This window comes from Vipera berus (assembly GCF_964194415.1).
Source record: "Vipera berus genome assembly, chromosome: Z".
Classification (NCBI taxonomy): domain Eukaryota; kingdom Metazoa; phylum Chordata; class Lepidosauria; order Squamata; family Viperidae; genus Vipera; species Vipera berus.
Genome location: NC_138205.1, coordinates 31,305,292 through 31,329,938, shown reverse-complemented (window position 1 = coordinate 31,329,938; position 24,647 = coordinate 31,305,292). Strand labels below are relative to the sequence as shown.

General features: G+C 43.5%; 1 protein-coding gene across 1 annotated transcript in view; it reads right to left on the bottom strand.

Annotated features, from left to right (window-relative positions):
* The window catches only part of MPP3 (MAGUK p55 scaffold protein 3), a 75,397-nt gene that overhangs the window by 11,219 nt on the left and 39,531 nt on the right, over nt 1-24,647 (bottom strand). The window contains exons 10-14 of the mRNA XM_081345524.1: nt 21,656-21,720; nt 18,275-18,295; nt 14,240-14,281; nt 12,407-12,571; nt 4,091-4,171 (exon numbers count right to left, since the gene is read on the bottom strand). Of these exons, the coding sequence (XP_081201650.1) occupies nt 4,091-4,171; nt 12,407-12,571; nt 14,240-14,281; nt 18,275-18,295; nt 21,656-21,720 (374 nt within the window). The remainder of the gene's footprint in view (nt 1-4,090; nt 4,172-12,406; nt 12,572-14,239; nt 14,282-18,274; nt 18,296-21,655; nt 21,721-24,647) is intronic.

Genomic DNA, 24,647 nt, shown 5'->3' with positions numbered 1-24,647 from the left:
GTTGAAAAGCCCTGCCTTGGACAAACAATCCCCACCCACCACACATTCCGTCCAATTTGTACGTGCAAAAACACACATCTGACACAAATGGTCCCATGGAAATAGAAAACTTTGTCTACATTTATGATGATCCCACTGGAGAAAGGTCCCATCTGTGCTGCTCTCATGGCATGAGAAATGGACAGAAAAACTGAACACAGCAATTGGGTTATGCGACATATGGTCACACACAACAATTATTTAAGATACGCTAGGATAATTATTTCTATCACATGTTCCAGATGGACAGGCTGCCAATTCAACCATCATGCACATACAGCAGACCTTCGCAAGATTTCAGCACTGACAATAAATGCAGCAAGTTGTGTGTGAATAATAATAGAAGCTTCAAACAATTAGTGCTCATGTTCTGCAGGTTTTCTGCTTGTTTTTTTAAAAAATGCTTGCTGATTTGTGATGCCCTTGGGAAGATATAATTTAAGAATTAACTAAGGTAGAATAATTTAGGATGGCTGCATTTTGCCATCTTATTGGAGTCACTAGTTGCCTGGGAAGCCAAGGAGAGAGAGAGAGACAGACAGACAGACAGATATTTGCCAGGTAAACAAACTCTCCCAGTCAAAAGCTAACCTTCAGGTAAATTTGCAAAAGTAAGTCATTTTTTACAGTAGTGGATTACACACTAGCCAAAGGGGAGGGGGTGATTTTTAAGATGCCAAAAGATGAAAAGATTCATAGAAGCATTCCAATTCTTAAATTCACTCCAATGTTCCCTTAACACTCTCCTTGGGTTAAAAAATGTACACACACAAACTGTGGGGTTGCTCTGAAGGCAGCAAAAAAAGGAGAGGGGCAGGGTTTGTCTAGCTCCACTCACTCCAATGTGGCTCAATAGAGGCAGCCTGTACAAGGAGGAGGGTTTAGCAGACAAAAGAAAACCCAATTTTTCTTTTCTAGCATTGATTTCATGTTATACGTTTTTCAATATGTAGGTACGTTTTAGGTCAGGGGTCTCACAAACAGTTTCATAACTTCTCTTATCCCAACCAGCATGTTTACCTTAGGAATAGATGGTTTATCTGCTGACTGTTTATCAAGTGACCTTTTTTGCTATGTTTTATCCTGGGACGCGGTGGCTCAGTGGGTTAGGACGCTGAGCTTGTCGATCAGAAGGTTGGCAGTTTGGTGGGTTGAATCCCGAGTGCCGCGTAACAGAGTGAGCGCCTGTTACTTGTCCCAGCTTCTGTCAACCTATCAGTTCAAAAGCACGTAAAAATGCAAGTAGAAAAATAGGGACCACTATGGTGGGAAGGTAACAGCGTTCCGTGCGCCTTTGGCGTCTAGTCATGCCGGCCACATGACCACGGAGACGTCCTCGGACAAGCGCTGGCTCTTCGGCTTTGAAACGGAGATGAGCACCGGCCCCTAGAGTTGGAAACGACTAGCACGCATGTGCGGGGGAACCTTTACCTTTACCTTTATCCTGGTGTATTATAAGCCTCAATTCATGGATCATCACCTTGTAATAGGGAGGGGGCTTCCACATCCTAGTGACTCTGGGGTATATTTTTGAAACTGCACACTCTCAGAACACTGACCCAGAAATGGCCAGATCAGAGAGAAAGGATGAGGCTCATCATGATTCAGTGGAAAAGGAAAGGGCAACTGAGAAAACCAAACAAATACAATCAGGACAACATTTGCATGACCACTGTAAGTGAATTCTTCAATCTGGAAAGTATTCAGTAAGCTACTGAGTAAGGAAGGGCAGAGAACTAATATGAATAATGTTGGTGCCATATGAATGTATCCGCAGACAGAAACAAAAAGTGCACACACACATGTACACACTCCCCACATTCACATGTGAAATATCAGAACCAAGGAACACTTGATATTATCAGAGCAGAAATGCCATAGTGGAATACAGCAGTGACTTTCTCAGTCTGAAGTAAATAAAATGGACTGGAATTCATCTTTATACAAGAGGCTCACCAAATCTTCTGTGGACAGGAAATTCACAGAACAAATGGAGAAATCATCATTTTTAGCAAGAGTGCAAAAGTCAGTGCTTAGATATATTCCCCCCAAAATGGCAGAATGGTCTCGATCCAAGTTCAAGGTGAGATTTCCTATGTTACAATGGTCCAGGTTTATGCCTCAAGCACAGATCTAGAGGAAGTTGATATTGAAAAGTTCCTAGAGTACCCTGTTGACCCACTTCACAAATTAAAGTATGTCACAGTCATAATAGGCAATGTGTATATTAGAACATTACAATAAAAAAGCATTTAGAATCATGGGAACAAATGGATTTGGTATGTGAAACAAAGCAGATGATTAACAGAATACTCCAAAGATCATCTATTGCAGACATGTCAAACACAAGGCCCGGGGGCCGAATCAGGGCCCGCGAAGTGGTTTCATGTGGCCCGCGAAGCCATCCTGGAAATAGTGAGGGAACGGCCCCCACTGCCTTGGCCCTGGCCCAGAGACCCTCCTTCCGCCAGAGACCCTCAGATCTGTCCCACTCCTGCCCAGGCCCCCATAGGCACCCTTGATGCGAACGATGTAGAGCTGGCCACACCCACCCAGTAGGCCATACGCACTCTAGCCACGCCCACCCAGTAGGCCATGCCCACCCTGGCCACGCCCACCCAGCCCCCTGAGGGCAACCGCAATGCTGATGCGGCCCTCAATGAAATTGAGTTTGACACCCCTGATCTATTGTTTGCAGCAAATACCTTCTTCTAATAAGCTGAAAGATTTAACTGCTGGACAGACAGTATCAAAAATACATTGACTATATACTTTGCAAATTAAAATATCGTCTTAGCCAACAAAAACCAGACCTGAGTTTTAATTCAGGAACATCTTATGAATTCCAATTTAGAAAGCAACAAAATAATCAGACCAACAAGATACAATCTCAGCAACATTTCATAAGGTAAGCAGTGAGGGTAAATAAGAGGTTTAATATATTAGACTGAATAAGCAGAATGTTTGGAGATCACTCTGTACCAAGATCTGTGATATCATCGAAGCTGAAACAAAAATATTCCAAGTTGTAAATAGCAAAAGAAGGGGAAATGGCTGTCTGATTTGTTGAAAATAAATGAGAAAAATGCAAGGCAAAAGAAATCAGCAATAGAAGAACATTTATCCAAATAAAAAGCAACTGCTTTCTCAGCCATAACATATGACTATGAAAGCTAGATATTAAGAAAATGTGGATGAATTATGTTATGTATTTACATGTTTATTAACGTTAACATAATTATAATAGAGTACGGGGCTGAGGTAAAGCCGCGGCAGCTTTTGACAGCTGTCAAAAGCTGCCGGACAGAACTACGCAGGCGCCCGCCGTCTGACAGCTCTCGGCTGTCAGAATCACCTGGCAACAGCACGCGCTACCGATGACAGCTCCGAGCTGTCAAACTCAGCCGGCTCGGATTGGCGAAGCAGACGGCGCGGGAAACCGGCTCAGCCCTGATTGGACAATACGTTGACAGCTGCGAGTATAAATAAGAGCGTTGCTCTTCTGTTCTTTGCCTGGTTCTTAATAAAGTTAAGTTTACTTAACTTTGCTGTCTCGCCTGCTCTCTCTCCAAAGCAAATTAAAATTAATGTGTTTTCCCCATTATACTGGGGGAAACTGTTGCGTACCATGAACAGCAAGAAGTAATCCTTCAATCTTGGATAATAGAAGTTAATGCTTAACTACTATGGGCATATTATGGAAGCATGAATATCTGGAGAAGACTATGATGGTTGGAAACATAGCCGGAATGAAAAAGTTGTCAGCAGAACATAAGATGGCCACATGCTTTTACCGATAAAACAAGCATAAGCTTCCAAAAATCCAAGTAGTTATTTATTCCCAGACAATTCTGGCAAATTGATGTCCATTAGTATGTGAAAAGATGGTAATGACTGAACTACTGAACAACAGCATCCTCTAAGTCATTTAGAAAACACTGCCATTGGGCAGTTTGATATTGGTATTAATAAAACAACATAAATAGAGATATAAACAACTTTGCATTTCATGGGGACTAGATACATCTTTGGGGAGGGAAAGGTTTCTTACGTGGCACAGCAACTCCATATTCTTGTGGATTTTCTGCCACTACTTTCTGCTTGAGTTCATTTAACCGAGATCCCAAAGAACCTGAGAGATCAGAAGAAGAAATGGGTGAATAGGCAAAATACAAGGCATAGGCAGAATAAGCCAACCACAAAAAGATTAAGCCAGCATTTGATTGGCAGCTTTATCTTGGTTCTACCCTTAGAAGTGAATCAAATAAGATATTATGTGCACTGTTAGCAATAATCTTAAAAGCTTTCTAATAACAAATAAAAGAGCCTTGGTGGAGCAGTAGGCTAATGCCTCCTTAAGTAACACCAGCTGCCTGCAATTAGTGCAGGTTCGCATCCCACCAGGCTCAAGGTTGACTCAGCCTTCCATCCTTCCGAGGTAGGTAAAATGAGGACCCAGATTGTTGGGGGCAATAAGCTGACTTTGTAATAATGCCGCTTGGGGGGGGGGCGAAAGCCCTAATAAGCAGGCATATACATAGAATGAAGGCTATTGCTAAGCACATTGATTTGTGCTTAGAGTGTAAGCCGCCCTGAGTCTTCGGAGAAGGGCGGGATATAAATGGGATTAAAATAAAATAAAATAAAATAAAATAAAATAAAATAAAATAAAATAAAATAAAATAAAATAAAATAAATAAAATAAAATAAAATAATAAAATAAAATAAAATAAAATAATAAATAAAATAAAATAAAATAAAATAAAATAAAATAAAATAAAATAATAAAATAAAATAAAATAAAATAAAATAAAATAAAATAAAATAAAATAAATAAAATAAAATAAAATAAATAAAAACTGCCATGTCCAATAAGCTCAGGTCTTCTGGTATGATTCCTCTCCAGATCAGAGTGCAAAGCTTCTATTTACTCTACTGGGCATTTCTAGTTTTCCAATGCGGAACAGCAGGCATGGAATGAAAGGCTAGCAGTCCTAAATCTATCATCTCCTCCTGTCCAATGACCCTCATTTAGATCCCCCACACAGCTCAAATCTATTTCAAGTTTACTTTTTAAACAGCCATATAACTCAATGCTACTAGTTTGAAGGGCACTAAATGAAGGTTTTGCTCAAGCTTCATACCTTATTAGCTTTATTTTCCAGTCTTTCATTTTTCAAGCAACTGGCCTTCCTTCTCAATTTAACTCAGAAGGGAAAGGCATCCAGCAGAGTTTGTTTGGAAGCTGTGTGCCTCTGCAGTGCTTCCGGAGGGCCAAGCTGGCAAGCCAGCCTAACCTGCTGCTTTCCCATTCCTGGATAAGGAAATGGATAGTAACCTACATCCTGCTCAGTGGAAAAAGTAAAACACAGTGGGAAAATGCTAAATTGCAGAAAGGAAGAGAGGTTAAGATTCCTCACGCAGGTTTATTTTACATTTAAACCAATTCTTCTCAACCCTGGCAAATTTAAGGTGTGGCTGGTGGGAAAATTTTGTCTGAAAGTTACCAAGATTCAGAAACACTGATATAAACAATTTTGAAGTATTTATTTTTGTTACATGTTTATCTTTTTTTTCCTTCCAGGAGGTGATAGTACTCTGCATCATCCAACAACCAATTGTTAAAGTTTACAATTTCCAGGTTAGGAAGCAGAATCCCTGTTCGCAAAATGAACAGGAGGAACAGACTGATATCCCCATATCCTGATTTGAACTTCTCAGAGGTGTCAGGTGGGCCTTTGAGGAAATAGGATGCTGATTCTCATCCAGTATGTTTTATTTTCTTAAAATCTGAAACCCTCAATGGAATACTATATGCATATCTGCATATTCTACTCAATGTACCTTCAAAGAAATATGCTTATCAGGCTAAACCCAAGAATGACATAGGCAGAATCTTGACAGATTAAACCCTTACTACTCTCACCATGACAGATATGCCCAGAGAGATTCCAGGGAGCTGCTATGCTTACTCTCTCCCTGTCACCTATCCAGCTTACGGTTATGCTGTCTTTTGTCTCCTCTTTCGCCTCTCTGGAACACCCCTTCTCCATGCTGGGAACTGCTACTGCTCCACTGCATTCCATCACGCCAGCTCCCATTCTGAAGGCACCATCTTTCACAGTGTTATTCAAATCAAAGTTACTCAGAACTAATTACAAGAGGTGTGATCCTCTGAATTATCAATTTTATATATAGTAGAATAAATGACTACTTAATCGGAAACTACCGTATATACTTGAGTATAAGCCGAATTTTTCAGCCCACTTTTTGGGCTGAAAAAATCCACTTCGGCTTATACTCCAGTCAACAAAAAAAAAGAACTTACCGAGGACTTGCGCGCGGCCGAGCTACTTTGCCTGACGCTGCTGGGGTCGCCCGGGCACCTCTGCTCGCCCTCAGCAGCACCTGGCCCGGAATCACATGGGAAACAAGCCCGGCAGAGGAGCCGGAGCGGCGAGCAGAGGCGCCCGGCTCAGATCCTGCAAGGCCCGGCCGAGACACGCCCCCAGCAGCGGAGCTGCTCCGGCTCCTCTGCCGGGCTTGTTTTGCATGTGAGCTACTTTGCCTGACGCTGAGAAGACCCGCTTGGGCACTCGGGTTGGTGTCAGTCTCCGCAGGCCCTTCTCGTTTCCAGGAACGTCAAGCGCGCTTGGCTCCCCACCCCCACGGCAGGGCAGGGCAGGGCAGAGACTTGCTCGCCCTTCTGACGGCCCTGAAGAGAAACGAAGGGCTTGCAAACTCCCCGCGAGAAGCTGGGCGAAGCGCGCGGCTGGGCGAGTGTGTGCCTGCGCACGTATTTACGAAAGAAACGCTCCGAGAGTTCTTCTTTCTCCGCCCCCTTGGGGGGAACTCTAGCGACTGCTGTAGCCGCGCTTCTCTTCTCGGCTCCAAAAATAGGGATTTCTACTCTCTCTCTCTCTCTCTCTCCCCTCCCCACCCCGCATTCTCCTGCCTCTTCGATTGCGACAATAAAAGGGCGAAGGGTGCGCTGGTTTCTTCCTCCTTCCTCCCCCCCTCCCCTCCCCTCCCCGATTGTCAGGTGAGGCAGCTGGAGGTCTGGCCGGGAGATTGTAGCCGTTTTGAAACGCCGCGGCTTGAAACGCCCGATCAGCTGATTTTCGGGTGGAAGAGCCGCGGCTTGAATCTGTTTGCATCTGCCTGAATTAGACCGAAACGGCCTGAATTTGACCAGAGTTGCTTTGTAATGGCTGGAGGAACTGCAGAGGAGGTCTTGCTGGGAGATTGTGGCCGTTTTGAAACGCCGTGGCTTGAAACGCCCGATCAGCTGATTTTCGGGGCGGAAAGAGCCACGGCTTGAATCTGCTTGTATTTGTTTGAACTTAACCAGAAACGGCTCGTAATGGCTGGAGGAACTGCGGAGGGAGTGAATGCTCTTCTTTCTCCGCCCCCTTGGGGGGAACTCTAGTGACCGCTGTAGCCGCGCTTCTCTTCTCGGCTCCGAAAATAGGGATTTCTACTCTCTCTCTCTCTCTCCCCTCCCCACCCCGCATTCTCCTGCCTCTTCGATTGCGACAATAAAAGGGCGAAGGGTGCGCTGGTTTCTTCCTCCCCCCTCCCCTCCCCTCCCCGATTGTCAGGTGAGGCAGCTGGAGGTCTGGCCGGGAGATTGTAGCCGTTTTGAAACGCCGCAGCTTGAAACGCCCGATCAGCTGATTTTCGGGGCGGAAAGAGCCACGGCTTGAATCTGCTTGTATTTGTTTGAACTTAACCAGAAACGGCTCATAATGGCTGGAGGAACTGCAGAGGGAGTGAATGCTCTTCTTTCTCCGCCCCCTTGGGGGGAACTCTAGCGACTGCTGTAGCCGCGCTTCTCTTCTCGGCTCCGAAAATAAGGATTTCTACTCTCTCTCTCACTCTCTCTCTCCCCTCCCCACCCCGCATTCTCCTGCCTCTTCGATTGCGACAATAAAAGGGCGAAGGGTGCGCTGGTTTCTTCCTCCTTCCTCCCCCCCTCCCCTCCCCTCCCCGATTGTCAGGTGAGGCAGCTGGAGGTCTGGCCGGGAGATTGTAGCCGTTTTGAAACGCCGCAGCTTGAAACGCCCGATCAGCTGATTTTCGGGGCGGAAAGAGCCACGGCTTGAATCTGCTTGTATTTGTTTGAACTTAACCAGAAACGGCTCATAATGGCTGGAGGAACTGCAGAGGGAGTGAATGCTCTTCTTTCTCCGCCCCCTTGGGGGGAACTCTAGCGACTGCTGTAGCCGCGCTTCTCTTCTCGGCTCCGAAAATAAGGATTTCTACTCTCTCTCTCACTCTCTCTCTCCCCTCCCCACCCCGCATTCTCCTGCCTCTTCGATTGCGACAATAAAAGGGTGAAGGGTGCGCTGGTTTCTTCCTCCTTCCTCCCCCCCTCCCCTCCCCTCCCCGATTGTCAGGTGAGGCAGCTGGAGGTCTGGCCGGGAGATTGTGGCCGTTTTGAAACGCCGCGGCTTGAAACGCCCGATCAGCTGATTTTCGGGGTGGAAAGAGCCACGGCTTGAATCTGCTTGTATTTGTTTGAACTTAACCAGAAACGGCTTGTAATGGCTGGAGGAACTGCAGAGGGAGTGAATGCTCCAGCCTGGAATATTTGGAAAGGCTGGGGGAACCGGATGAACTGCAGCTTAAGCGACTGTTGCCGGAGGAGCCATGGCTTGAAACGCCCCAGTTTTGGGGCAGCGTTTGCTTGTTCCGGGTAGAAAAAAAGCTGTCGACCCCAGCATCTTTTGCGGGGATTTCCCATTTCCCGTTGCGAAACCAGCCGAGCCCAAGTCCACCCTTTCTTTTTTTTCCACGGCACGCTCGGTGCCTTTCCCACGATCGTGTCTCCTTCAGATCTTACGCAAGCTCCCTCGATTTCCTGGTGTGTGTGTGTGTGTGTGTGTTTCTTTCTTATTCCTCCCTTCTCTGGTGGTTGGAAAGGCGTGTGACGTGCTTCGACAACAACTCTGCTGGCTCTCTCGGTGGGAACCTCCCATCCTCTATATACCCCCATTTCGGCTGCTTCGCAAACTGCTTCCTCCACCCCACCCCACCCCACCTCACCCCTCCCCGCAAAAGATGCCGGGTCGACAGCGTTTTTTCTACCCGGAACAAGCAAACACGCAGACAACCCTGCACTATTCAGCTCAGTGAAGTCACGCTTGGTTAAAAAACAGATTTAATAATAATAATAATAAGAAGAAGAAGTTGGGCTGATCAAATGTTTCAATAATGACTGAAGGAGAGCTGCTTGTACCTTGGTCTTTGTGCTGGTGTCTTGACATGCCAGTGTTTTTATTTATTCCATTTATTCCATTTGATCAGCCCAAAGTAAAAAAAAACAAAAACCCCAAAGACAAGGTCTAGTTTCACGGCGATGAGCGACCGGAGTGCCAATCAATTAGTTAACAGACTTCATCAGTTCCAAAATCAAGATCACACCGGCAAGCTTTGTCAGTTGTCACTCGCGGCAGTACAAATACACTAGTACGGAAAGCTGCCGTTCACTTTCGGGTGGAGGAAAAAAAAACGCAACAACACCGCATGCTTTCCGCCCCGAAAATCAGCTGATCGGGCATTTCAAGCCGTTTCAAGCGTGACTTCACTGAGCTGAATAGTGCAGGGTTGCCTGCGTGTTTGCTTGTTCCGGGTAGAAAAAACGCTGTCGACCCCGGCATCTTTTGCGGGGAGGGGTGAGGTGGGGTGGGGTGGGGTGGAGGAAGCAGTTTGCGAAGCAGCCGAAATGGGGGTGTCAAGCCCTACGGGGACCAGGGGAGCACTTCCAACAATGCCCGCGCAGCACCGAAGGCCCATTGGCACCCGCACCCCCCAACTGTTCGGCGGGCGAACGCCAGACCCGCTGCCGCACTTACAGCTGATCGGCGGCCGGAGGAGATTGCGAGCGGCTGCGGAGGTTCCGCGGCCGCATCAACAGCTGATCGGCGGCCGGAGGAGATTGTGGACGGGCGCAGAGGGTCCGCGTCAGCACAGACAGCTGATCGGCGGCTGAAGGAGACTGCGAGCGGCTGCGGAGGTTCCGCGCCGGCACAAACAGCTAAGGGGCAGCCGGGGACGTCTACCGGTGGTCACGCAGCGCGATCAACTGAGCGGCAGCTAGAAACAGCCGCCGACGGTCGCACGGGCCTCACGGGACTTTTCGGGTCCGATGGCGGCTTGGAGAGTGTGGGTGGCTGCTTCGCAGACCTTGCATAACCGCCAGGTCTGCGAAGCAGCCACCCACACTCTCCAAGCCGCCATCGGACCCGAAAAGTCCCGTGAGGCCCGTGCGACCGTCGGCGGCTGTTTCTAGCTGCTGCTCAGTTGATCGCGCTGCGTGACCACCGGTAGACGTCCCCGGCTGCCCCTTAGCTGTTTGTGCCGGCGCGGAACCTCCGCAGCCGCTCGCAGTCTCCTTCAGCCGCCGATCAGCTGTCTGTGCTGACGCGGACCCTCTGCACCCGTCCACAATCTCCTCCGGCCGCCGATCAGCTGTTGATGCGGCCGCGGAACCTCCGCAGCCGCTCGCAATCTCCTCCGGCCGCCGATCAGCTGTAAGTGCGGCAGCGGGTCTGGCGTTCGCCCGCCGAACAGTTGGGGGGTGCGGGCGCCAATGGGCCTTCGGTGCTGCGCGGGCATTGTTGGAAGTGCTCCCCTGGTCCCCGTAGGGCTTGACACCCCCATTTCGGCTGCTTCGCAAACTGCTTCCTCCACCCCACCCCACCCCACCTCACCCCTCCCCGCAAAAGATGCCGCGTCGACAGCGTTTTTTCTACCCGGAACAAGCAAACGCTGCCCCAAAACTGGGGCGTTTCAAGCCATGGCTCCTCCGGCAACAGTCGCTTAAGCTGCAGTTCATCCGGTTCCCCCAGCCTTTCCAAATATTCCAGGCTGGAGCATTCACTCCCTCCGCAGTTCCTCCAGCCATTACGAGCCGTTTCTGGTTAAGTTCAAACAAATACAAGCAGATTCAAGCCGTGGCTCTTTCCGCCCCGAAAATCAGCTGATCGGGCGTTTCAAGCCACGGCGTTTCAAAACGGCCACAATCTCCCAGCAAGACCTCCTCTGCAGTTCCTCCAGCCATTACAAAGCAACTCTGGTCAAATTCAGGCCGTTTTGGTCTAATTCAGGCAGATGCAAACAGATTCAAGCCGCGGCTCTTCCACCCGAAAATCAGCTGATCGGGCGTTTCAAGCCGCAGCGTTTCAAAACGGCTACAATCTCCCGGCCAGACCACCAGCTGCCTCACCTGACAATCGGGGAGGGGAGGGGAGGGGGGGAGGAAGGAGGAAGAAACCAGCGCACCCTTCGCCCTTTTATTGTCGCAATCGAAGAGGCAGGAGAATGTGGGGTGGGGAGGGGAGAGAGAGAGAGAGAGAGAGTAGAAATCCCTATTTTTGGAGCCGAGAAGAGAAGCGCGGCTACAGCAGTCGCTAGAGTTCCCCCCAAGGGGGCGGAGAAAGAAGAACTCTCGGAGCGTTTCTTTCGGAAATACGCGCGCAGGCACACACTCGCCCAGCCGCGCGCTTCGCCCAGCTTCTCGCGGGGAGTTTGCAAGCCCTTCGTTTCTCTTCAGGGCCGTCAGAAGGGCGAGCAAGTCTCTGCCCTGCCCTGCCCTGCCCTGCCGTGGGGGTGGGGAGCCAAGCGCGCTTGACGTTCCTGGAAACGAGAAGGGCCTGCGGAGACTGACACCAACCCGAGTGCCCAAGCGGGTCTTCTCAGCGTCAGGCAAAGTAGCTCACATGCAAAACAAGCCCGGCAGAGGAGCCGGAGCAGCTCCGCTGCTGGGGGCGTGTCTCGGCCGGGCCTTGCAGGATCTGGGCCGGGCGCCTCTGCTCGCCGCTCCGGCTCCTCTGCCGGGCTTGTTTCGCGTGCGAGCTACTTTGCCGGCCGCTGCTGAGGGAAGATCTCTGGAGAGGAGCATAAGGTGAGCTGCTGCATTTCCCAGCCTCGGCTTATACTCGAGTCACCAACTTTTCCCATTTTTGGGGGGTAAAATTAGGGGTCTCGGCTTATATTCGAGTCGGCTTATACTCAAGTATATACGGTATTTGGATTGTGATGAAGATGGATCCAAAACCCAGTTTTCTTCCAACACGATCCTTGATACAAACTGCTAATCTCTACAGCATCCCACATTTTCCTAAAAAGATGAGGACTTTGGGGTGCATGTTTCAGTTCGTCCAGTTTGAAAGTGTTGGTCTCCATTATTTATGTCAGTGTTTTTCAATCTTGGCAACTTTTAAGGCATGGGCTGACTGGTGAATTCGGGGAGCTGAAGTTCCCCTGCCTTAAAGTTACCAAGGTTGAGAAACACTGATCTGCACTATGTCAACAATCAATTCCCAGTAACAAAATGGTGTTCTTTTTACCCAGAGCAACTCACCAATTAAAACCACAAGTCTCTTCCTTTCACCAGGCTGCTGTTGATATTTGATGACTTCCTCATAGGTGAGAAGTTCTCGAGTGGAGTTTTGTTCACTTTGCTTGGCTTCATTTGGATCACTCTGTTTCTCTTTTCGGCTCAGTCGGAAACTTCGTCGCAAGCCAGCTAAAAGGGCAAAAGTAATACTTTTCTTCTCTGTGTTGTTCAAAACGTGTGAAAGCTTTAATCAACCCTATTCAGTCTGCTATCTGATGATTTTCAAACTTCAAACGATTATAGCATCTCCTTCTTATTAAACTTTTGCCAATCAAGTCTCAAAAAATAAAAATGTCCATATATAAAACAGGTAGTCCTCAACTAACTACTGATGGCTTAGCAACAATTTGAAGTATCTCCCCAAAAGGTACTTATAATTGGTTTCAGTCCCAACACCACCACCCCCCACACACACACACACTCACATGAGATCCGGCGTCAACTCCCCTCCGCCCTGTGCGTGCCCACAGAGAGGGCCTCCTCAGGGTGCCTCCAGTCAGGGAATGTCGACTGGTGGCCCCCAGGGGGAGGGCCTTCTCTGTGGGTGCCCCGGCACTTTGGAACCAACTGCCGGTTGAGCTCCGGATGGCACCGGACCTCCGATCCTTCCGTCGCAGGTTGAAGACCCACTTGTTTGAGTTAGCTGGTCTGGCCTGAAGGGGAATTTGGGTTTTTAATTGGTTTTATTATTTCATTATTGTTATATTTTAATCGGGCATAGTTTAATTTTCTTTTAATTTTTGTATACCTATTTATATATGCCCTGTGAACCGCCCTGAGTCCCTAGGGAGAAGGGCGGTATAGAAATCCAATAAAACTAAAACTAAACTAAACTAAACTTTCAGGTGCTCAGCACTTGGTCCACATTTATGGCTGTTCACAGCACCCCAGAGTCACTAGACCATAATTTTTTATTTATATTGTTTTTGCTGAACAAATGATTCACTTAAAAGCCATAACCATTGCTTAACAACTGCCACCAAAAAAATTCATAAAAATCAAGTCAGTCACATGTTGACTCACTTTATGACCATTACAAATTATGACGAGAAAGGGTGGGCTCCATTGGGACCATAAGCTGAGAATTGCCTGCCCTACAGTATTTGAATGTCAAAAATAAAACCAGGAGAGGGAGGGAGGGAGGAAAGGAGTCAACAGCTCCCCATTACTAGAACTAAAATAAAGTACCAAGAAAGAACCTGGCTCCATTACTCATTCATTAAGTACAGCCATTTTTCAATCATGTCCCTGACTGCAGCCATAGACATTTTTTCTTTCTCCCATAGAAGTGGACAGCTATTATTCTCCTGTAATAAAAAACATTTTGAGAACAAAGTTCCAGAAGGATTCTACCAGCCCTCTCTAATCTAGGAGATTCCAATCTGGTGTAGGCCAACATCATTAGTTATAAAGCAACTGTATACAAATGCATTAGGAGTGGAATTTATATAGGTTGCAGAACTGTTTGCATAACAATTGAACTATAAGACAAGAGCCCTGGTGGCAGAGTGGTTAGATTGCAGTATTGCAGGCTACTTCTGCTGACTCCCGGCTGCCAGCAGTTTGGCAGTTCAACTCTCACTGGCTCAAGGTTGACTCAGCCTTCCATCCTTCCGAAGTCGGTAAAATGTGGACCCAGTTTGTTGGGGGCAATATGCTGACTCAGTAAACCACTTAGAGAGGGCTGTAAAAGCACTGTGAAGCGGTATATGAGTCTAAATGCTACTGCTATATACCTTCCTGTTTCTAGGGGAGAATCTAGAATATGTATTATTCATTACAAAGACTGGTACCCACCTATGTATTGTCCATTGAAGTAACCCTCACAGTCACAGTCTTCTGCATAGAAAAAAGAGTGAGAGAATAGGTACAAATATGTTATAAGTTGCAGGTCATGCATTCTGGAAATAAGAATGTCATCATACATATTTAAGCACTAACATGAAAACAGGTGGGGAATAAAGAACAGAAGCTAGGCAAATTCAGTAAGTAAAGCAGTGTGCCTTGCATAGAGGGACTGACCTCAAGAATCCATAGACAAACAATTCTGTTAGAAACTCTGGAGAAGTGTGGGCTGATGCCAGGCTATGCCAGTCTAGCCTGACAGTCTTCAAACATTTCAGATGTCCTTAATTCTGAGCAAGCAATCCTGACATGGAGTGATGGGAGTTATACATTTAAAGGCTCACTGGCTGAGCAAGGCCAGTGCTTGCTTGCTTGCTTTGCATATTATTATTTTTTAACTGATATCATAATAAAAGTTGAAATTGTTTAATTGTGGCCAGCAATACTGAAAAAGATAGCTTACTGGGATAAGATAGATAGATAGGGTAATTTTCTAGGGTTTCAAAGTAAGGAAAACATCTCATGAAGTTGATTTACCATAAATAGTTATTTTTAAGTAATTATAATTCAAAGGCTGAGTTCAAAATACAAGATACGCAGACAACAAGCAGTGGATCAGCAAACTGTCTCTCATGAGTCTTGGACATGCTTGAAAGATATCCAGAGAGTTTTAAAAACATAGATATATGGTTGCAGGTATCCCCCCCCCTTTTTTTTGCGAGAGTCACACACAGAACACATGAAAAGTGGCAGGGTTTCAAATATGTGGTTGCAACTTGAGTTTTTGACCTCCCCCAACAGATGCTTCTTTATGGCTAAGAAAGAAGGCGTTGTCCCCAAATTATTCATCTAATGTTAACACAGTGAAACCTGGATGAAGAGAGGGTTCTTCAATGGGGGCATGAAATAATGAGTGCACATAAAAGTTCTACCTTTGAGTTAGCATTATCTGGTACCCTTGTGTGCATGGTTCACTTTTGATAAATATGTTTAGATTCTGAATTTTTGGTCCCACTGAACTTAGAAGGGGGACCAAGTTTTAAACAGTTTTAGGATTGTGTGATTAGTCTTGACAAGAACTCAGTCCTTTATAGTAACGTTTCTCAACCTTGGCAATCTTTCAGATGTCTTCAATTCCCAAAATTCTCCATCCAGCATGCTTTGATTTTAGCTTAATGCATGTATAAAACCAGTAATTTGGGCTTATCACCATGACTTACAGTTGTGTGATTTGCAGTATAAACCACGCTGATCTGACTTATTCCACAAACCATACAATTAATCTTAAATGAGTATGACATGTGAAACCATCCAGTGGCTGTTTCAAGGTGACAAAATAAGCAGCACACTCAACTGAAGAATTCAAATAGAACTAGCCAACTGTGTTACTGTTGTATAAATCTTTTAATCAGCCTTCCCAACTGCTGAGACTAAATTCCCATCATCTCCTGCCAATTCACAAATCTGGATTACTCCAACCCTTTTACCCTTTCTTAATAAGTAAAAAACCTAGATGTTACCTCAGGTATTTGGCCACAGAGTTGGGCCAGGCCTGACAATTGGTTTGTTTACTTTGGGTCTTCATTGATGAGTAACAGAATGCTTTTTAAACTCTGGCATACACTGTATTGGTCTGCTCGATATTTCCTTTATATATTTCTCTTTTTTGCTTTTAGCCTTCTATGTACCACCGAGAGAGCGACTGTTTTGAGATGAATGGCTATATAAATTGTATAAACAATTATCTGGAAACTGCCACCTTAGAGATAGCTCCTCTAATCACTCTGGCCAAATAAGCAGCAAATGACCTCGGCCCCTTTAAACTAATATAAAAAGCACAATGTTTATCATTAGAAGGGAAGTGTTTTTCTTTATTTCTTTCCCCCTTAACTTGATTGGGTTCTTTATTTATCTATTTATGTAAAAGATTATATATGTCCTCCCATCTTAAGTAATTTTGAGTGGCTCACAAAAATAAAATCAACAAGTAAAACAATAATAAAGCAGTAAAAACATTAAAACAATAAAATAAAAACACCACAGTTGTCCCTTTAGGATGCCCACTGCAGGCTCAGCTGCCCTCCTTCCATACTATCTGCCTACTACACAGTCCTCAGTAAAAAGTCAGGTTTCTGGGTACTTTCAGAAGGTTAGAAGGGTGGAGGCTGTCAAATCAACAATGAGACGCTGTTCCACAAGGTAGGGGCAGCTATGGAAAAGCCACACTTCCACGGTTCCAGTAGATGGGATTACACTTCAGCAACAGCTACACTAGGGGACTGTCCCAAGAGATAAATCAAGGCAATTAAGTTTAAACTCCTGCATTATTAATACTGTTATTAAGACTTGATTTATAAACTGAGCAGCTTTTCTTATTTGAAGCATTTTTTTTAAAAAAAAAAGGAACCTATCACTCCAATAAATTTTTCTGGAAGGTGCAAGACCAAATCAAAAGGAAAAAAAAAGAGAATGAAAAATAGCAACACATTGTGGTTCAACAGGAAATTACCTGCTGTGTTAACAAAAGCTCCTAGAAACAGCACAATAGCTTTTTAAGAAACAGCAGGAGCTTAATCCGTGTGATTAGCACATACAAAAAAATAAATTACATAGTAAAACACAAGGCAAATTAATAGCTAAGGAAAATTAAATGAGATTGACATAAGAGGCCCTGAGTGTATATGAGAAAAGTTTATTTTATGAAGCTCCAAAAGACTGGTTTCCGTTACAGATAGAATAATCCAACTTTTATCCAAGGACGGAGAGCCAATTTGGTGTAGTTAATATATCAGGATAATAATCAAAAGATCATGAGTTCTTGTCCTGCTTCGGGCTACAAAGTAAGCTGGATGGCTCGAGGTCAGTCACTTTCTCTCACTACTTAGGAATGAGGTAGTGGCAAACCACTTCTGAAAAACCTTGCTAAGAAAATGGCAGAGACTTGTCCGGTCTCTGAGAATTGGACAAGACTGAAAAGAGGGGGGGGGGGAATTGCTAGTAAGTTAGGCAAATGACTGTTCTCCTGGGCTGGAATGGGATGATCACTGGAAATCGAATTTTGAAGACAATCAAGCAGAGATTGGATGTTGTACCTCACCCAGTGTCATGTGATGGGTGGCTATACAAATATGATAAATAAATAAGCATCTTAGCATTCTAATCTCAATATTCCAAAAATACATTCTGAATTCAGCTTCTCTGCCCTTCAGCTTGCTCTTCCTCAATTCCCACTTACGTAGGTTAAGCACCAAGTAATCCATCCTTTTTTTTAATCTTGAGGAAAGTTATCTATATTGTATGTTCTGAATATGCAGTTTATTTTACAGCAAGATAATAAGGTAAACATAATCACACTGAAATAATACAATTAGATTTATGAGCATGCCTTGTTTATTCACACTTTTTCCTGGCAAGGAGGAACAAATTAGCATCAGATATTATCTAATTGACGTTTATCACTAAATGAGCATTCACTGACTTTAAAAAATGCACACCATGCCCACAAAACAATATAATGTATGAAGCCATCCCCCAAACCTCTATCTTTTTTTCTTCAAAAGAATGGTTTCAAATCCTCAAACCTGTCTCAAAATTCCCCCCAAAATTCCACATCCTTCCCAGGAAGTAGGTGGTTCACTGTCTTGTCAAAGCATATTCAGATTACTTTTTAAAAAGCATCTCTGATGCAGAATCAATTATGGAAAATGATAAATGAACGCACAATTGCACCATCTAGTCCAGGGGTAGGCAACCTCGGCTCTTTTATGTCTCATGGACTTCAACTCCCAGAATTCCTCAGTCAGCTAATCTGGGAGTTGAAGTCCATGAGTCATAAAAGAGCCGAGGTTGCCTACCCCTGATCTAGTCCAACTGAACAATCTAAGCAATATGTATCAGCATCTTGATTTGCTTCTCTGCAGGATGGTTTCAGCAGGCAGAAATTGACTCTGCTTGATGCTGTCACCCCAAAGTAGCTGGAGGACCTACCTTTCTCAGAAGACTGATCATCTGCGGTTAGCATGAAAGGACAGAAATGAGATTGTTAAAAGGAAGCCAACGTCTCAATGGGATTCAGTCCAACTGCTTAAGTGTAAGGAAAGCACCCGATACATTGTCAAAAAATATGTAAGGGAATATGGCGGAAATGCATTCAAACTGAAGGAACATTTTTTTTCATCTTTGATGAACATTTAATAAAGATAGAAAATATTGGAATAAAGTTTGTATTTTGATACAGAAGATTTTAAAAGTGAATGTAGAATTGAAAGCAAAGACCTTTCTTTTGGGCGTAATGGATAAATAATCGAGACATCTTATTATGGAACTTGTTTTTGTGGTACGATAACAGCAGTGAGATTTTTATGCACTCAAAGATGGAAGGATTTACAAAGGAAGAATGGATGGTGAAACTAGGAGAACTGGGGGACATGTTAATTTGACAGCCTTGATGAAAGAAAAGGCTGCGGCAAATTTTATTTCTACCCGGAAACCATTTTTCAATTTTTTTGCAAGAAACTGAAAGAAATGAGAAGTTGATTTCAGGATTTGAGAATTAATATTTTATGGAATTATGGAAATAATGTAGACAAATGTTATAACCTTACAGTAAGTGTTTGATTTAGTGTTTTTTTTAACTTATATCTATACCAAAGAAATTTGGAAGTCATTCTTTTTTCTATTTTTTTGCATTTCCACTTTTTTCTGAGTTTTTTCTTCTTTCAAATCTTTTTTTTACTTCTTTTAACTTTGTATTTTTTTAAAAAAAATCAATACAATTATAAACATACAGACATATATACATACCTACATATATTAAAAGGCAGGATTTTACCCCTCCTTTTGCCCCAATTTGAAGGGAGAAGGGACAAACTCAGAGTCCAGTAAACAAAACCTGAATAAGTAAGTAGAGATTATCGTATTTTATAGGGACTTTTGTAAAACTACAAAACCGTGCCCCTAACCCCTCACTAGTTGTGCAAGAAAATTTGTTATTGATAACTTCCTTCATTTTCTTTTTCTGTGCACATAAATACACAGAATTAGTGACAGGAGCGGAGGAACCTTTACAAAACTAGTGCATGGGGCGGGGGCAATATTTTGACAGAAAATATCCGTGCAAAGATAGGATGTCCTTTTACTGGCCATTTTCTTTTGCTGTGCTGTGAGTATTTATTTATTTATTTTATTTTAATTCCATTTATATCCCGCCCTTCTCCGAAGACTCAGGGCGGCTTTACAAACTTAGCAGTAGCCTTCATTCTATGTATATGCCTGCTTATTAGGGCTTTCACACACACCCCAAGCGGCATTATTACAAAGTCAGCTTATTGCCCCCAACAATCTGGGTCCTCATTTTACCTACCTCGGAAGGATGGAAGGCTGAGTCAACCTTAAGTATGCACTTCCTTCCATCAAATCAGGGCAAGATCAAAGGGCAATCCCTCTCCCACCCCTTCCTCCTCCAAAAAATGATCCCACAGAGCACAGTACAGAACTGGGTAGAATTTTCATAGCAAATTCTCCCCTTTCTCTCCCCTTGGGGTTTCTTTATGCCTCCTTATGTGGTTTGTGGTGATTGAGGATGGTCATCGTCTTTATTTTTGCTCGATTTCCCCATTAAAAGCTTTGTTTTCCTTGCAAGGGAAAAGATCTTCCTCTTATGGACCATTTCAGTGGGACTGATCTGACAATTACAGGAGAGAAGTGGGAGGGTAGCAATTTCCAATCTTGACAGTTTTGTCTTCTGCATACTGTGGCTTTGATGGGGGAGGAAGTTATGTTAGCCAGGGATGAGGAAAGTGGAGGTTTTCTGATAATATAATAAAATAGAAGGAGGAAGGAGCATTGGTATGTTTGCTGCTTTGAGTTATTTATAAAAATAATAAAAGCAGGATAAAAATAATATAAGTAAGGGCCCAGAAAAAAGAGATTGTTGACAAGAAGAATGTAAGGAGGGGCAATCAGAATGAGCAAAGTTTGGTCTGTGTGTACCTTTTAGCTCTTGAAGGTAGTCCAGGCAAGAAGCAGAACAATGAATTTTAGCTCTTGTCTTTATAGTAAGGTTACAACCAGCAGAATCTTGCAAGACCTAATGTATATCTCCCTTCCTCTCGTTTCATTCTCCAGAAAATTAGGAAGGGTCCCTTCTGAAATGCTCCCTATGCCTCCTCTCTTTCTGTGGGCTAAGATATCTTTTACAGTTGTCCCATCTATGGCTCTTCCTCCCATCTCCCAAGGCCATTCCTACATACCATTACAGCGCCAGAACTGGAATCTGTGATTGTCTTTTTTCTCTTTTTAACCATTTCCCCTTCCACACCAGTGCTACCAGCCTGGCCAATAGTAAAGGGGTTGGTGTTCTCTGAAGCAAGTGATTCCAGAATTATTTTAAAAATAAAATTGGGGTAGAAAATGTATGGGATTCTGTATTTCCCAAAGAGATTTCCTTATTTTGACTGTGTGTTGCCAGAACTATTGATAAGGAAAATTTAATTGCAGATTATTGAATCTCTGATGCAAAAATTCAGAACCACTAGATCAGACATGTCACGTGATGTCACGAGACGTATTGGGACTGTTTTGCCATTGCCGGCAATTTGGATACCCCTGCATTAGATGGCTGAAAAGAGATCAAGAAGATATTGTTAGCGCCACCTACTGTTCATCCTGATTTTGCATCCCAGACCTGGCAGCCCTAATCCTCTGATCAAAGCCACTAAAAGGAATATAATATTTAATTTATAATTTAACTACAATTAAAAATGTGCCAACCAATTAATTTTTCAGACTTTGAAATGGCTTAATTTATCTAATTGATTAATAGGTGAGGCAATGTTAGATTTCTAGCGGTCTTAGTCTACAACTGCCAATATTTTTTTATTTTTAATTCCATTTATATCCCGCCCTTCTCCGAAGACTCAGGGCGGCTTACAAGCTTAGCAGTCCTTGGCTGCAGAAATCTAATTGAAGAATGATAACTATTTATTTTAATACTTTATGAGTAGACTGCTTTACATAGGAGGTGAAGAACTACAATTTACAACTAATAGTGCATATTTCAAAGTCTCCCTGATTTGCCTCTCTCTATCCTGGATTGCATGACCAAACAACAAACCGTTAGCTCCACTGAATATAAGTATCCCTATAAGGCTGGCTATCAACCTACAACATGAAATGTTTTCTTCCCCTAAAGCTGTCTTGTGTGGATTATTTTCAATTCTCTCAATTCTGGCACTGATTATTGTCTATCCATGTGACACAGCAATGTACTTGTGGACTGAAGATAGCTATCTATCAAAGGGGCAAAATTTACAAATGACAAGATAAATGCATCTTGAACAAACAAGGAAAAGGTTTGTAGTGACTCACAGTATGGCTTTGTAACACTTCTGGAATTGTGCAATGCACCGATGGTTCTTCTATACATTAAGCGTCTAAATAAAAAACAAGATTTACATTCAGAGATAGGGGAGCATGCAAGAAAACACTAAGAACCTTTAAACAACAACAGAAAAATAGCTTCCATCCATACTCCACTGGAATATATGAGCTTAAGTCCTGAATTATAGATTGGCTGGTTCATCCATAAAGCTATGTCACTGAACAGCCACTGTGGTTTGGTCTGCACATAACAGGTAGATTCACGTATCGTGCTAATTTAAGGACAAAGAAAGTAGATTTTGATTTAAGATAATTTGTGTTATTTATTTAATCTCTTTTTAAAAAATAAATATTTATTTTGTGAAGGAAACACTGAATCCAAATTGTGTCCCTGAGCCTAACAGAGGGTCTACATTGGACTCCACACAATAGCTGCTCTAAAGCAGCTATTAGTTGCAAGCAAACCCTTTGGAAGTAAAAAGCAAAGGGGAAGGAGTTTTGAAACAACACAGGACCTAGTCCAGATGAGGTGCATGTGCTGTATCATTGGCAGTTCAAGCTTGTTTTTTTTAGAAAACTAACACAAGATTTCATTCTGAAGTCCCACTGAACTAAGCTCAAGTAACCTAATGGGGCTCCCCGCTAATGTTATTTTTCTATGGATAGGTGAAAAAGAAAAGTCTGAATTATGCAGACGTGTGCCTTCCTGCAAAGAAAGCCCAGAGTATTCTTCGTTGAGAAGCAATTTGGAGTAACAAATCAAGTGCATATTTTTCCATGCAGACTTCTTTACTTTTCTTCTTTGGGAAAAAGCAGGCAGTCAAGTTGCATGGAAACTATTCTCAGTCATCCAGGTCATGGTTGTCCCAAAGGTGCGTTTTTCAAAAGGCAACTGAACGTAGTTTTTTTCTTGAAGATGTTTCACTTCTCATCCAAGAAGCTTCTTCAGTTTGACCAGTTTTGAGATGGGAGGGGGAAACACCTATGGGACATTCTGCATGAATGGTTGGACACATGTGGCTGTTCAAGTCCTCCTCCACCTCTGAGGACAGAGACATTCTCCAACCATTTCCAAAGACAGAATTTCTCCTCAACAGTGACAAAAACATTGTGATTGAACACCCCTGGAGGAATTATCTCCTGGGGCTTTAACTAAAGTCTTGGAAACCAAGAAAGCAGCAGACTACTGGACAGGTGGGCTATATAAATTTCACAAATAACTTGAAAAAGTTTCTTTCAGAGCAGGGAGAAACATAAACACAGCACTTTATTTACATTTTTAAAAAGCAAAATAAGATACATTTGTTGGACTATGTATGTACAACTGTTTCTAAATAGACTGCAAGCAAGGCAAGGTATCTAGTTGTACCCATTCAGGGGTTTTTTCAAGGGGCTGTACAATAGTTGGTTCTTCAGCCATTTTCTATGGCAGAAAAGGAATCTCTTGCTCTGCAAAGTGTTCAGTCTCCAAAGGAACTTTTCCAAATTATTCATGAAGTGCTGCACAAACCTACCAGATGGAGGACTGTATCTGAAAGGGCTAGAGAGGATATTCACAAGGGACTTTTGTTTAACTTGTAACTAAACAAATACAAAAGGACCATACCTCACTCATGAAAACTTACTTGAAATGCTTTTATCTGCATTTCCAACACAGATTATTTCTACTCAAACTGAGTATGAAATATTCAGGAAAATCTACTGCTTGAAACTAGGTTAACCCTTCAGTCAGTTTTCTGATACTGTTTTGGGGGTCTAAAAGTGAGCTGGCCTTGGCTGACTTTACTAGTCTGAATTTGGTTCAACTCACTGACAACTTTTTTTTAAATTTTAATTCCATTTATATCCCGCCCTTCTCCGAAGACTCAGGGCGGCTTACAAGCTTAGCAGTAGCCTTCATTCTATGTATATGCCTGCTTATTAGGGCTTTCACACACACCCCAAGCGGCATTATTACAAAGTCAGCTTAATTGCCCCCAACAATCTGTCCTTGGTGCTGCTTAGTTTCTTGAACACTCAACCCATCTTCACAATCTCTTTTAGAACAAAGACAAAATAGGTAGTCCTTGATTTATGATTGTAATTGAGCCAGAAATTATGGTTGTAAGTCATGGCAGTTGTCAAGTGGGTCATCACATGATCACGACCAATTTTATACCCTTTTTTTGCAGCAGTCATGAAGTGAACACTATGGTCATTAAGCAAACAGGATAGTCATTTAACAAATCCATTTTATCGCAATGGACACTTTTTGCTGGCAACTAGAAGTAAAACACTGAAGTCAACAACAACAACAAAAAAAAACCTATCAAAAATCATTATTCTGTGACTGCGGGATGCTGCAAACTGCCATAAATGCAAACCAGTTGTCAAGTACCCCAAATCTGATCATATGATGGTGGGGGAGAGGTACAGGCATTTAAACTCTGGAACCAGGTCGTAAGAATCTTTGGGAAAGGTGGATCATAATTTTGAATGGACACTAAGCAACCAGTCTTTAAGTGAGGACTAGCTGTAAGCAAGTCTGAAAAGACAGGTCAGTGAATAAGATTCAAGCTGGTCAGACCTAAGTAATACACTCATCCTGCATTTCATTGTTTAAGAAATCTGAGTGGGTGGCTATTCTTAACGGCTCATATGAAAGGAGGAGGGGAAGAAAGTATTGTTTCCTTTCTCCCCTCTTTTGGTAAACCTGTGTATGTGACTGTCTATAAAAAGGACAAAGATTTTAAAGAAATGTTTGCTACTGCCCCCACAAGTTTTATTACTACCAAGTTGCTGCAGGCGGAGGGGGGCGGGCCTTCAAAGATGAAATGCTGTGATTAATAGTGGAAGTCAGCCAGTTGGCAATATGCAGAACATTCATTTCTATTACCATTGATCTGTTCTCTCCTTAATAACAAAAATCAATTTTTAAGAAAAAAAAATTCCAAGTGACAAATTGCATTTTGCTTTTCAGAGAAGATAAAATTGCTTGTTA